This window comes from Rhinatrema bivittatum, chromosome 11 (genome assembly GCF_901001135.1).
Source record: "Rhinatrema bivittatum chromosome 11, aRhiBiv1.1, whole genome shotgun sequence".
Classification (NCBI taxonomy): domain Eukaryota; kingdom Metazoa; phylum Chordata; class Amphibia; order Gymnophiona; family Rhinatrematidae; genus Rhinatrema; species Rhinatrema bivittatum.
The window spans coordinates 41,191,040-41,205,397 of NC_042625.1; the positions used below are offsets into that span (position 1 = coordinate 41,191,040).

General features: G+C 46.4%; 1 protein-coding gene across 13 annotated transcripts in view; it reads right to left on the reverse strand.

The window, feature by feature from the left end:
* RIMBP2 (RIMS binding protein 2) overlaps positions 1 to 14,358 on the reverse strand; it is a 438,584-nt gene that overhangs the window by 5,264 nt on the left and 418,962 nt on the right. For 9 of the 13 annotated variants that reach the window (XM_029619910.1, XM_029619911.1, XM_029619907.1 and 6 more), the window contains 2 exons: positions 8,136 to 8,207; positions 4,307 to 4,441 (listed from right to left, as the gene is read on the reverse strand). In XM_029619910.1, coding sequence (XP_029475770.1) covers positions 4,307 to 4,441; positions 8,136 to 8,207 — 207 coding nt within the window. Of the gene's footprint in view, positions 1 to 3,694; positions 3,742 to 4,306; positions 4,442 to 8,135; positions 8,208 to 14,358 lie in introns of all 13 variants that reach the window. The other 4 variants (XM_029619915.1, XM_029619913.1, XM_029619914.1 and 1 more) reach the window with 2 other exon arrangements.

Consider the following 14,358-nt stretch of genomic DNA (forward strand, 5'->3'; position numbering starts at 1 on the left):
CTCAAGGAAGTCAACAAGGTCCTCCGGATACCCCGGTTCCGCATGGAAACCCTCCGCTTGGTCATCGCGGCAGTTCATCAGGGGGAGTTCCTGGCCTCCCTGGATCTGACGGAGGCCTACTTACACATTCCAATACGTTCGGACCATCACAGGTTCCTCCGCTTCAAGATACTGGGGCAACACTTCCAGTTCCAGGCCCTCCCCTTCGGGTTGGCAACGGCTCCCAGGACGTTCACCAAGATCATGGTGGTTGTGGCGGCCGCGCTCCGGAGAGAGGGGATTCTAGTACACCCTTACCTGGACGATTGGCTCATCCGAGCAAAGACCTTCTCTCAGGGGCAGCAGGCGGTCGACAGGGTGATCGATTTTCTTCAGTCTCTCAGCTGGGTAGTCAACTTCGGCAAGAGCAGTCTCCTCCCGTCTCGGCAGCTGGACTTCCTTGGAGCGCGCTTCGACACGGCTCAAGGCAAGGTCTTCTTGCGGCCGGACAAGGCCCAGTCGCTGAGGGAGCAAATTCTCCACTTTGCCTCTCTCCCAGTTCCCACAGCGAGGGATTACCTGCAGATCCTGGGATCAATGGCCTTCGCCATCAACCTGGTACCTTGGGCCTTTGCACACCTGAGGCCCCTTCAGATGGCGCTACTTTCGAGGTGGAAACCGGTCTCGCAGGACTATCAGGCGATACTACCTCTTCCGCCGGCGGCCAGACTCAGCCTTCGTTGGTGGCTAGACCCCCGGAACCTGGCACAGGGTTGTCCTCTGGAGGCGCTGGAGTGGATTGTGGTCACTACCGATGCCAGTTTGACCGGCTGGGGAGCCGTGTGTCTCCGCAGCTCGGCCCAGGGGCAGTGGACACAGGAACAGGCGTCCTGGTCGATCAACCGCCTGGAGACCAGAGCAGTCTGTTTGGCGCTCATTCAATTTCTGCCCCTCGTCCGGCAACAGGCGGTCTGTGTTCTCTCGGACAATGCGACCACGGTAGCCTACATCAACCGACAGGGAGGCACCAAGAGCCCGGGGGTGGCCATCGAAGCGGCCCGTCTCATGGCCTGGGCGGAGCGGTTTCTCGACCGTTTGGCGGCCTCCCACATCGCAGGAGTGGACAACATTCAGGCGGATTACCTGAGTCGGCAGACGCTGGACCCGGGGGAATGGGTCCTCTCCGACGAGGCAATGTCAATCATCACTCGGCGCTGGGGAACACCCGCCATGGACCTCATGGCAACGTCGGGCAACGCAAAGGCCCCGCGTTTCTACAGTCGGAGAAGAGACCACGGGGCGGAAGGAGTGGACGCCCTGGTGCTACCCTGGCCCCCTCATCTTCGGCTGTACGTCTTCCCTCCGTGGCCTCTGGTGGGCAAGGTGGTGCGGAGAATAGAAGATTATCCAGGGCAGGTCATCCTGGTGGCGCCAGAATGGCCGCGGCGCCCATGGTTTGCGGATCTACTCAACCTGGTAGTGGACGGACCTCTGCGATTGTCACACCTTCCGCGGCTGCTCCATCAGGGTCCGGTATTTTCGGACCAGGCGGAACACTTTTGTCTCGCGGCTTGGCTTTTGAGAGGCAGAGTCTCCTGCGCAAGGGATACGCAGTAACCGTGGTAGACACTCTTCTCAAGGCACGTAAGACCTCCACTTCAGTCGCCTATGTACGGATCTGGAAGGTGTTTGAGGTCTGGTGTGCTGGACATGGAGCCTCCGCGACCGCGGCTTCGCTACGTCAGGTCCTGGCCTTCCTCCAGGAGGGCTTGGAGAAGGGTCTCTCCTACAACTCCCTGCGTGTGCAAGTCTCTGCTCTAGCCTCCCTGGCTCGTACCACGGGAAATCCAGATCCTTCGTCTCATCCGGACGTCTTGCGCTTCCTCAAGGGAGTCAAGCACCTGCGGCCGCCGGTGCGGCACCCCTATCCCTCCTGGAATCTCAACCTGGTTCTACGGATTCTTGGAGAGGCTCCCTTTGAACCGCTGCGGCAGGCCTCCCTTAAGGACGTCACACTGAAAACGGTGTTCCTGGTTGCCATAGCCTCGGTGAGGCGCATCTCCGAGCTTCAGGCGCTCTCGTGCCGGGAACCTTTCCTACGCTTCACGGACTCGGGAGTCTCCATTCGAACAGTTCCCTCGTTCCTGCCTAAGGTGGTGTCTTCCTTCCACTTGAACCAGTGGGTGGAGCTGCCGGCCTTCCCGTCGGATGCGCCCAAGTCTCTCCGGCGTCTCGACGTGAAGCGCTCTCTGCTGCACTACCTGGAAGTGACCAATGAGTTCCGGGCGTCCGACCATCTCTTTGTGCTTTGGTCCGGTAACAAGAAGGGACTGCAAGCGTCTAAGACGACTATCGCAAGGTGGCTCAAGGAAGCGGTGTCCTCGGCCTACATCGGCGCCGGGAAAGCTCCCCCGGAGGGAGTCCGGGCTCATTCGTTGCGTGCTCTGGCCACGTCCCGGGCGGAGTCTCAACATGTTCCAATTCAGGAAATCTGTCGCGCGGCAACATGGAAGTCGCTGCACACCTTCTCGAAGCATTACCGGTTGCAACTGCCGGTAGGTGATTCGGGTTCCTTTGGGAACAGGGTTCTCCGAGCAGGGTCTTCAGGGACCCACCCGGTTTAGGGAAGCTTTGGGTACATCCCACGGTCTGGACTGATCCTAGTACGTACAGGGAAAAGAAAATTATTCCTTACCTGCTAATTTTCGTTCCTGTAGTACTTAGGATCAGTCCAGACGCCCACCCGGGTTTGCTAAGTGCTGATCAGACGCCTGCTCGTTTACGTTCTATCTCCTGTCCCTCACGCTTCTACATTCTGATGTTTTTGTTGTTGCTTAGTTTTTCTCACAGTTCTCCTTGCAAGTTGCATTGGTTATTTGTTCATGTGGTTACAATTTGATTGGCGCTTGATCCATCCTACTTTTCTGTCAAGTGTTTTTTTCTCTGGGCTTTGATATTCTCGATACTGAGGATCCCTGGAGGGCGCACCTGCTTATACGTCAGCACCCTCGGAAGTTTGCTCTGACTCCATCTGCTGGACGGGGGACATAACCCACGGTCTGGACTGATCCTAAGTACTACAGGAACGAAAATTAGCAGGTAAGGAATAATTTTCTTACACATACTTAAAATTGATGGCTAATGCAGCAGCAAATTATTCTCAGGGGCTTCAAGGCCAACTAATTGACAATCAAGCTCTAATTCTAGTGAAAACTCTGTAAAGCACCCCAAAGTACACCTGAAGATACCACGCATTAAGTCTAATGCATTCATTGTTTGAGCTTTATGTTTCATATTAACACTTTTTGCAGTAATACTTTCAGCATTTTTAATCTTAATTGTACTGTGATCTGCATTCAGAATGCAAATAATGGAATATACATATACAATTTAAGGTGTTAAGTAGACACCTGAAACTTTTTCTAGAGAAACATTCAGCTCTTGAAGAAATATGTTCCAGATAATTGACCTTCACCATTCAATGTTTATTACAGATATGAGGATAACCAAATTTGTTTGTTTGGACTTCTGATGTTAGGCATATACATTTTATTGGTATTTTTAGTAGGTGTTTGCTTCTTATTTTTTGGTCAATGGTTTTGGAGACATACTTCTTTATTTTCCCATTGTTAAGATTCAGGAAGACAATTGCATTAGGTATTTGTAATGTACTTTTGAATACTAGCTTTATTGGTATCTTCAGTTGCTCACTTACGTGAAGGCTACTCTGCCTTATTAAGGTGTGAAATGAACACTCTTCTTCTGTTTCCAAGCAGATGAGCAAAGAAATAAAACAGAAAATATTGCAGTGATGAAACAAAACAAAAATGAAATAAGTGTAACATGGATATAATCCATTTCATAAAGGGAATAAAAAAATTTGTGGCAGTCTACTATGAATACCAAAAAGCAACTTTAAATGTAAGGAGAAGAGTACATTGATATAAGGAAAGCAATTGGTTTGATCGTTCTCCCTCTATAGTCTATTATTTCAGCTGCAGGTACTGTATAGCATGTGCATACTGTTGACATGACAAAAGATGTGTATATTTATACACATATGTATAAATATATACATATATATATATATATATATATATGTATATATGTATATATAGTGTATGTAAGAAAATGCTGATCTCAAGACTTGAAATGGCAACCAGGCCTGTATCCTATCAACGTTGACATTTGATGTAAACTTGGCCTCAGAATATGCAACACTGAAACAGAATTTGTTGTCTCAAATGAGAAAAATGAATTCATGTATCACAATACTAAAAGAGACAGATGAGAATGGAAGTATTAGAAACTCTTAATTGTTGCTTACCCTTTTTGCTTTTGTACGCATTGGAGTGTCTTGAGAGTATCGAGATGGTGCATCAGAAAGATAGACTTCAACATCATCAGGCACTTCTTCCAGAAAGTTTGAAGGAACTAGACCTTTTTGTCCATTCAGTTCACCCTGAAAAGTTAAAGAAGGATTGGGATGCATTTGCATCATTTGAACTGGTGTGTCCATATAACTTTAGTTCCCTATATGTTACCCTGATCAGTCCAGACTCCTAGGTATATGCCTCCCTTCCAGCAGATAGAGACAGACAAAGCTTTACTGACACTGCCATATAACCAGTTGTGCCTCCTGCAGTCCCTTAGTATTTCCCTGTCTCCAACAGATGGTCGATGTGCATATCTGCAGTCTCGCCTAAATTAAAAAAAAAGAGAGGAAAAATGTGCTGATCTTCCCAGGAGGTTGGCAGGCCCTGGTGGGGGCTATCCCTCCTGGTCTTGAGATAGATGAGCAGAGGATTGGGGACCCTTACTTGCTCCGTCCAAGTTACTGGGGACAGAAAGCCGGTGGTTCCAGCTCCCTCTGCCCCAGGAGGATTGAAGGAACCTGCTGCCCATCTCCAGAACAGGAAAGTGGCTCTTGTGTTCTTTTCTTCGCTTCTTAAAGTTTAAAAAAAAAAAAGTCTAAAGAAATAGGCAGAGTTCTAAGGGCTTGCCAACAAAAGGCTCTGCTTTCTGTCCGGTGTGGGTGATTTACGTTAAGCGAGGTTCAACGCTCTAAGGCTCTGCCCTGTGCTCCTCTCTTTTGTCAGCATGTTTTTTCCTGTGGGCAGCCAATTGAGACCATGCCATACGGCGCAAAGTGTGTCGGCTGTGGTGACTCATGCGCAGCGGTGCTGCCTTCTGGATGGAGAGGGCAGATCTGGCATGTTCAGAAAGGCTTAAGACTCATTCTACTTGTTCCCAGGCAATGTCCCTGGTCGAATATCAACAAGGGTCATTGCAGGAGATTTGCAGGGCAGCCATTTGGAAGTCTCTGTACACTTTCGCCAGACATCATTTGGATGTCTAGGCCCCAGAGGCTGGGGACTTTGGTGAGAGTGCACTTCGAGCGGGACTCTTGAGGTACCGTTTAGGGAGGCTTTGGGTACATCCCAGGAGTCTGGACTGATCTGGGTACGTACAGGGAAAGGAAAATTGGTCTTACCTGCTAATTTTCATTCCTGTAGTACCACAGATCAGTCTAGAGTTCCGCCCAGTTGAGGTTGAGAGTCTTCTGGAGAGTCTGCTTGATCCATTATGGTACTTTAAACTGAAGAATGGCACAGGTTTTGTTTGGTCCTTCAAATTTTATAATGGGGAAATGTTGTTTTCTAGGTTTCCTCTGCTCATTCAAGGGGTTTTTGGTGGTGGTGGTTGTTGTTGTTGTTGTTCTAATATCTTGGCTTTGGTACAGGTCAATACTGAGAGACTGCAGGAGGCACACTAGGTTATATGGCAGTGTCAGTAAAGCTTTGTCTGTCTCTATCTGCTGGAAGGGAGGCATAAACCCAGGAGTCTGAACTGATCTGTGATACTACAGGAACGAAAATTAGCAGGTAAGAGCCAATTTTCCTTTCTTGGTATTAAGCAAGTAAAAGTAACATGTGCTAAAAGATGTCCTGTATGAGAAGATGGCAAGCAACTTCAATGCTGGAAATCTTGACTATACAACATCAAGGAATATCCTCACATTGAGATATATCAACAAAAGTGCTTATTCCCTTGCTTTTAAATGCTTCATTTTGTAATTTTCCTTCCTTTCAAAGTGGAATAGTTCAAATGTTCAGCAGGGTGTATGTCATATGTATGTAGGGATGAGTGGTATTAGGCATGAGGCAAAATTTATTTTGGAAATGAGGTATCTTGAAATTCTGAACTGATTTGCATATTGACACACACTTTTTTGATATCCTTAAATATTTACTATCGGGTAGATTTTAAAAGGGCCGCACATGTGCCCATAAACACACATATCCTGCCGTGTGCAAAGATGCGAGCTATTTTATAAAGTATTCGTGTAGGTTTTTAAAAAAACTCTTCGCACGTATGTCTGCAGCTTTTATGCACATATCTTACACGTGCTCAGAGAGAGAGAGGCTCAGTCTGACACTCAGTATATGGACCATTGTAAAAGGGGGGGGGCACTTCAATTCAGGGTGAGTTCTCTGGAGGTGGTGTGGGGGTGGTGTTACAGGAACATTCACTCCTTGTAAAATTATCATTAAAGAATTTTAGACCTTATAAGTGATGAAAAGGAGTTGATTTGGACAATGCAGCTAGCAGAGACTGCAGTGTACAAATCAACTCCTCTTGTTAGAATCTTCGTCGTTTGAGGTCTTAAATTCTTTAATGATGTCAGTTTTACAATGAGTACCTCTGAATGTTTCTGTAACACCACCCCCAACCCACCTCCCGAAAATTCCCCCTGAATTGAAGTGCCTCCCCCTTAACAATGGTCCATATATTGAGTGTCAGATTGGGCCTTATAGTCTCTCTCTCTTTCCATATCTCTTGAATTATGTGCATAACATAAGCAGGCTGGCTGAGGAAAATTGGGGGTTATGAGCATCTGTGCTGCCCTGCCCCTTTTCCACCTACTTTTTCTGGACCTGCGAACATTAATGTACACGCACCCTTCCCGGCTATTTAAAATTCATGTAGCTCCTGCATGGCTCACCACGTATGTGGCCGTTTTTGCACGCACAAGGCTTGTAAATTCTACCTCAATATTTTTATAAATAATTTTGATTAGACTGAACATATTACATGGTAGGGAGTGGACACGAATTCAAATCCATTATCTCCCTCCAACTGTGATCTTTAAGCAAGTCACTTTGGGCATAATGTGTAATTGCCTGTATTGCTGCAAAGTTAAATACATAAAAGGTTGTATTAATTTTCAATAGAAAAGTATGTACGTACTCGGCCTTCGAAAATTCTCCCAGAAAAAAACTACCTATGCATATTAACACCTGATACTTTGTGTGGGTAGTTTTCTAGCAAAAACAGTTGCACATAATTCTGAAAAAAAAGGATTGGATAAGTTCTTGGAGGATAAGTACATTACCTGCTATTAATTAAGTTGACTTAGAAAATAGCCACTGCTATTACTAGCAACGGTAACATGGAATAGACTTAGTTTTTGGGAACTTGCCAGGTTCTTATGGCCTGGATTGGCCACTGTTGGAAACAGGATGCTGGGCTTGATAGACCCTTGGTCTGACCCAGTATGGCATGTTCTTATGTTCTTAAAATTACCTCTTCCCAACCCCAGGAATGCCACTTGTCACTGAGAGTAAAAGTATATGCATAGAGGCCTTATACATGTATGTTTACCAGAATATAGGGCAGGCAGCTTTCTAAAAATCAATTTTCATGGGTAAAGGCACAGTTTTACCCTCAAATAGCTTTGAACATTTTCTTCCCTTTTGTTACCTCAGATACTCTGCTCTATGATAGTTGGTGTACCTATATTAAGATATTTTACACATTATTTATTTATTTATTCACACATATAAAAGACTATAGAAATGCCCAATAAAATGTATTTTTGACCAGTGGAATTGCTCCAGTTCAAATTTTGTTAAAATTGTAGCAAAATCCAGCATGTTTGATTTTACAAGAAAATGCCAGAAACATGAATTGTAGAAAATGTCATATCTGCTTAACTAGTTTGCTGTTCTTTAGCAATTAATTTTGGGTTGCAGCCTCTATATGTTATAAAAAAAAAAATGGTTCACAGTAGTCTGAGAAACACACTCCCAACCCACAAATGTTCTTTGTGATATTTTTCAGAACAATGAGTTAGCAGTACTTTAGGAACTTACATAGTAAAATCCATCTTCATCAATTTCGCCAAAAACTGTAATAATGTCTCCTGTACAGAAAGTTAACTCTGCCTGTTGGGAAAAGTATGATGAAAATATTAATTGTTGTAACTGCATGGCTTGTTTCGGTAGTTATTTTACCTGCCATATTGGAACTGTTCAAGCCAGAAAAAAACAACCTATCAGAATTAAGCAGATTTGCATGACCAAAAAACAAAAGCCAATTTTATGTTTTAATAATCTCTAAGTGAAGAGAAGCAAGAAATAAGCTTGCACCCTGAATATGATTTTGGTAACAGATGTGAAGTCCCTTTATTCTAATATTACCCAGGATCCTGCTTTAGAAATTGGCCATTTCCCAATGAAAGCATATCCTAGGCCACATGCGATTACACTACTTTTATTTTAGAATTAACCCAATTTCCATCAATAAACAGGGCTGAATTAGCCATGACATGTAGGTGACGTCATCTGGTGAAACCAAACACTCTTAGCTAGTAGAGCTCTTAACTCTACTGAGCATATGTGGGATTTTCCATGCTTGCATTGCCTTGTGAACCTCCCCAGTCTTTTTTTTTTGTCTGAGCACTGCAGAGACATGTACTTAGGATCTCTATTTTTTATTCAATCCTTGTTTTCTACAAAATATACTCTTTCTCTTCTAAGTTGTCTTGCTATTTCAGCAGTACCCCAACTGCACTTTTCAGTGCTCATTGAAGGTTTAACTGCTTGCCTCCTCAAGATGTACGGTAAAAAGAAACCAACAGTAAGTGGATTTAAGAACTACATTTGTGGCAAAATACATGAGTATTACAGATGGTCATGAACTATGTTACTGTTGCCTAGGACTGGATCCTGACCAAACAAACTGCTATAATTGCAGACAGATGTCTCCTACATACTCAACGAGCCCAATGAAATAGAGAAACTGCATACATTTCTTAGAAGTCCGTCAGTCTTCGTCCAGTAATGCAGCAGCATCTGCCTCAAGAGTTGAGAAGGAGCTCCTGAAAAACTCCCCCCTTCAATAAGAGGCTAAAACCTCAGTCGAGTAGTGTTGACCATCCTGTATTTAAGAAGCAGCATTCCACAGAACTACCAGAGTAACCAGTGTTGAAGAAGCATTGGTCCTTATTGTCCCCCCACTCCACACAAATTGGCACCATTGTATGAAGCATTGATGCATGGCACCCGTACCCCATCAATGCATGGAACTTCAGTGCCATCAACATGTACCATCTGCACCATTAAAGCATACATGCTCAGTGCGGTCAACATCAACTCAAGCATATCAAGTCGGTGCTGTCAAAGCATATGACTTCGACAGCATCAAACTATCCAGCACTGCTGAAGCATAAGTCATTAGCATTGCCAAAGCTGAAAGCCTCTGTGCCATCAATGCAACAGTCTATGGAGCATGTGATGCCTCGAGCCCCAGACAATCTGCATAATGTCAAATTACCGACATAGCTTTATGCAGGGTGTCCAAGATCAGGAACAGTGGGAGATATAATCACTAGAGTTTATACCAACAAAAATTGTTAGCAGAAGGCTTATGTTTAGAGATCCCAGATCCAACGTGTTCTCTGGTACCTCTTACCTCAAACAGGGCAAGAGCCTATTCTAGTTTCAGAAGATGTTTCACTGTGCACTCCAGGTCACACAGGAGTGCAAATGTAAAAAGAGTGCAGCAGAAGAAGAGAGAGAGGTTCGTCCAGGCTAGATGGCTTAGTTTAGTCTTAGCCAGCGTGGCCACTTCTTTGTATTTCCTTCATGACCTCTGATAGACCATCAAATGGAGATCTCTGGACGTTGAGGGTCGGTAAGTCTGATAGTTCCCAACTGATCAAGGCAGCCTTGAAATGCAGTTCTATTTTTACCGTACATTGTTGGATGAGAGTTCCCTTTCTTTACCTTGGAACTTGGGACTCCTGAGGCAGGATCTAGTGTTTCATGGGGATCCAGTGTAGTTCTGTCCTGCTGACCCTTGAAAGGTTTTGTTTAAGCAAGAAAAGATATTCTCCTAGGTCAAGCAGGATGGTAGTCTTCACATGTGGGTAACATCATCTGATGGAGCCCGGCATGGAAAACTTCTGTCAAAGTTTCTAGAAGCTTTGACCAGCACACTGAGCATGCCCAGCATGCCGCTATTCATGCATCCACGCAAGGATCCCCTTCAGTCTCTTCCAAGGTGCAGTTGCCTTGCAGTTTGTGGAGCTCCTCTATTTTTCTTGTTTTCCTGAGTGCCTTGCACGATGTCCGTGGGTTTCATCTGTGTGACCAGATAAAATGGAGAACTTTTCAGTTCCGCCAAGTCCGCACCCTCCACTCCTGCATAGGAACCCTCGACGTCGCGGGGAGCCTCTGGATACTCTTCCCCTCGTTAGTACTTCAAAGGATCGGGGGAATAGAAACAGAGCCTCGGTGATTTCACCACTCTCCAGGACATCCGGATCATCTGCACCAGGACCATGTGAGATCCCTTAAGCAACGCCACTAGTTGCTGTCATCGCATGGCACCGGTCCAAGTGCAGCACTGATGGCTGCTGGGCCATCGAAGCAACACCGGCCATCAGAAGTCCTGGGCGTTCCCCACAGATATTGGTGCTGGGCACCGTGCCACCTCAGAGACGTGAGGAAGAGCCAGTAATGCCTTGTCCCCCTCCCTCAGTACTGGCCGCACCAGACTTTCAGGAGGAGCTGGACTGCAGGGTGCAATCCACGGTGATTAAAGCACTTCAGAGCATCTAATTGCCAGTGCCACCAGCCCCCATACCAGTGCCCGAATCCGCCATCAATTTTGGCACCTCTGCTGGAGAGTCTAAATGTCCTTTTAGGCGCCCTACTGACACACTTGGTCCACGAGGGGTCTTCGGTTCCCCAACGGCCACCAATGCCCCCCACCAGAGCGATCCTGAACCTCAGACCCTCCAAGGAGGAAGATACGTCCGGTACCGTGTTCCCAGACCAAGGTTCCCCGAGCCCATGCCAGATCCTTCAGGACTCCTGTAGCCTCCGGTCCCCTTGATGCCTGGGGAACCATCGGTGCCCTCAAGGCCTCCAGAGCCCAGGGCCGATGTCCCTCATGGGCTGTGCCAAACACCACACAAGCCCAAGTGAGAAGGAAGAGTTTTACGACCTTTGGGGAGATGATTCCACGGAGATGTCATCTGATTATTTGGACGACCTCCTTTCAGAGCCCTCCCTGCCGGAGGGACAGCACTGGTCGCCCCCTGAGGACTTGTCCTTTGCGGGGTTTGTGAGGGCCATGGCAGAAGCCATTCCCTTTCAGCTGCTTACGGAGGCGGATGCGCAATATAAGATGCTGGAAGAACTCCATTTCGTTGACGCTCCTAAGGAGATCATGGCAATGCCTATCCATGATATCTTCAAGGATTACCCCATTACTATCTCCCCTGTCAATAGAAAGGCTGATGCCACTTATCTGGTGCAACAGGCCATGGGGTTTGAAAAGCGGCACCTTCCCCACCAGTCTGTAGTAATGGCATCCGCCTTGAAGAAGGCCCGGTGCTCCTGTACACACACCTCTGCCCCCCCTTCCCCCCCCTCTCCCAGGGAGGGAGCATAGGGAGCTTGATGTGCTGGGCAGGAAGGTCTTCCAGGGTGCTATGCTGGTGGCCTGTATTGCTGCCTACCAGCTATATATGACCCAGTATAACCGTAACCTCTGGAAACGAGTCCAGGATTTTGCAACGGACTTGCCTCAACAGCAGCAGGAGGCTCTCTTGGCTATTATCCTGCTGGGTCTGGAAGCTGGAAAGCACTAGGTGCATTTCACTTATGACATCTTTGAGACAGTGGCTCACGTGGCTGCAGTGGGCATCGGGGCCCAGAGAATGGCCTGGCTCAGGGCATCTGACCTCTGCCTAGAGGTACAAGAATGGCTGGCTGGCTGACCTCCCCTGCTTCATGCGAGGCCTCCTCCAACTGAAGCCCCCTCTCCAGCCTCCTGTTGTGTCCTGGGACCTCAACATTGTTCTGGCATGGCTCATGCGCTCTCCCTTGGAGCCACTACAATCATGCGATCTGAAGTTCCTCACCTAGAAAGTGATCTTCCTGGTGGCGATTACTTCAGCTTGTAGGGTCAGTAAGCTTCAGGCCCTGGTTACGCAGCTGCCGTACACGAAATTCTTCCATGATCATGTGGTCTTGTGTACGCATCCTAAATTTCTGCCCAAGGTGGTGACAGATTTTCACCTCAGTCAATTATTTTATTCACCTTCTTTCCGAGACCTCACTCCCATCCGGGGGAAAAGGCTCTCCATACCCTAAACTGCAAGTGGACCTTGGCTTTAGTCCACACAGCTTTTTGTGTCCTTTCACACCAACAGGCTGGGAACAGCGGTGGGTAAGCAGACCTTGTCTAACTGGCTGGCAGACCGCATTGCCTTTTGCTAGCAAGCCTTTGACTAGCCAGCAGAGTAAATGCTCACTTTGTGCGGGCTATGGCGACATCAGTGGCTCATTTGTGTGCAGTCCCCATCGAAATTTGTCGAGCTGCAACCTGGAGTTCTCCACACATTTGCAGCTCATTACCTTTGCAGCTCATTACCTCCTGGACAAATGCAGGCATCAGGACAGCGCTTTTGGTCAGTCTGTCCTGCGCAACCTGTTCCAGACCTGAACCGAACTCTTCTGTTCGTGCCTCTTGTTGGGAACCAGACAGCCCTCGGTCAACCAACAGCGCATAGTTGTTGTGCCTATTGGCACCTTGTTTGTTGCTGTTGGTCTCCCCTTGGATAAGAACAGTCTGGAGCTTGGTACTCACTTACATGTGAGGATTTCCATCCTGCTTGTCCTAGGAGAAAGCGCAGTTGCTTACCTGTAACAGGTGTTCTCCTAGGACAGCAGGATGTTGGTCCTCAGGAATCCTGCCCACCTCCCCACAAAGTTGAGTTCTCCTTCTGGTTTGTTTTGTTTTTCGCTCATATTTTTCTCTATATTATGAGACTGAAGGGGGAACTCGCGTGGATAGCAGCATACTGGGCATGCTCAGTGTGCTGGTCAAAGCTTCTAGAAACTGACAGAAGTTTTCCATGCTGGGCTCTATCGGACGATGTCACCTACATGTGAGGACTAACATCCTGCTGTCCTAGGAGAACACCTGTTACAGGTAAGCAACTGTGCTTTCTCTAGAGATGGTGGATACTTTGAGTTTTCGAAAGTTCTACATCCTTGGTATATATTGGATTGGTGGACTTTTGAAGATTATTGTGCTGTTAAGCAGGCTTTTTCCTAGAGGGAATTCTATACCTTCCATTTGGCAGTTTTTTGCAAGGAGGGTGGATAAAGGTCTAGTTCTCAATTTCTTGCAATAATGGCAATAGTGTGTTGTATATGTTTTGTTTAGGGTACATCTTTAGCCTATTATCCAGAGTTTTCTCATTCCATGTGAGGAATAAAACAGACTGTAAAAGATCTGGTCTTGCTTGGAATTTGAATGTGGTATCCTTTCTGGCAGGTACTTCTTTTGAGCCCTTTAAAAAAGGTTTTTTGGGGGTTTTTTTTGGCTAACATGCTAGTGATGTACTCGGGCAAATTTCTTAGCTTTAAGCTTATTCGTGTAGAGAATCTCTTTGTTTCTAAGGAGATGGTACAAATTTGTCCAAATTCAGTGTTCCTTCAGAAGATGATTTGCTTTTTCACCTTAATTGTGTAGTATGCCTTCCTTCCATAGAGTATTGTGTGAGGAAGTGTATTTGCTGCTCCAGTCCCTGAATGTTCTATTGTGGAATTAAGGTCATGAATGGTTTTAGGGTATTGGATCATCTTTGTCCTCCATGAGGGGCCATATAAGAAGTATGTGGCTATGCAAGCTTCATTGGCATGCTGATTTAAAGAAGTCATAAGTGCATTCTACATAGCTATGGGACTATCACTCCCAAACAGAACGCAAGTAGTTTCTTGGGTCAAGTTTTAGTTGGTTTCACCACTGAAGAGTTACAAAGCAGCAACCTGGTCTTCCTTGCATTCATTTGCACTATTTTATTTTCTCAACTTTCAAACTAGCGAAGGAAGCATCTTTTAGTTTGAAGGTTTTGAGGGTGGGTTTGGCATTGTCCTACTCACTTGAGGTATAGCTTGAGGTATACATCCCATACATTTGCACTGGTCTAGCTGAATGAAGAGGAAGGAGAAATTAATTCTTACCTGATAATTTCCTTGAATCCAGGCAGACCAGGACTTTCCTTTATCTGCCAAA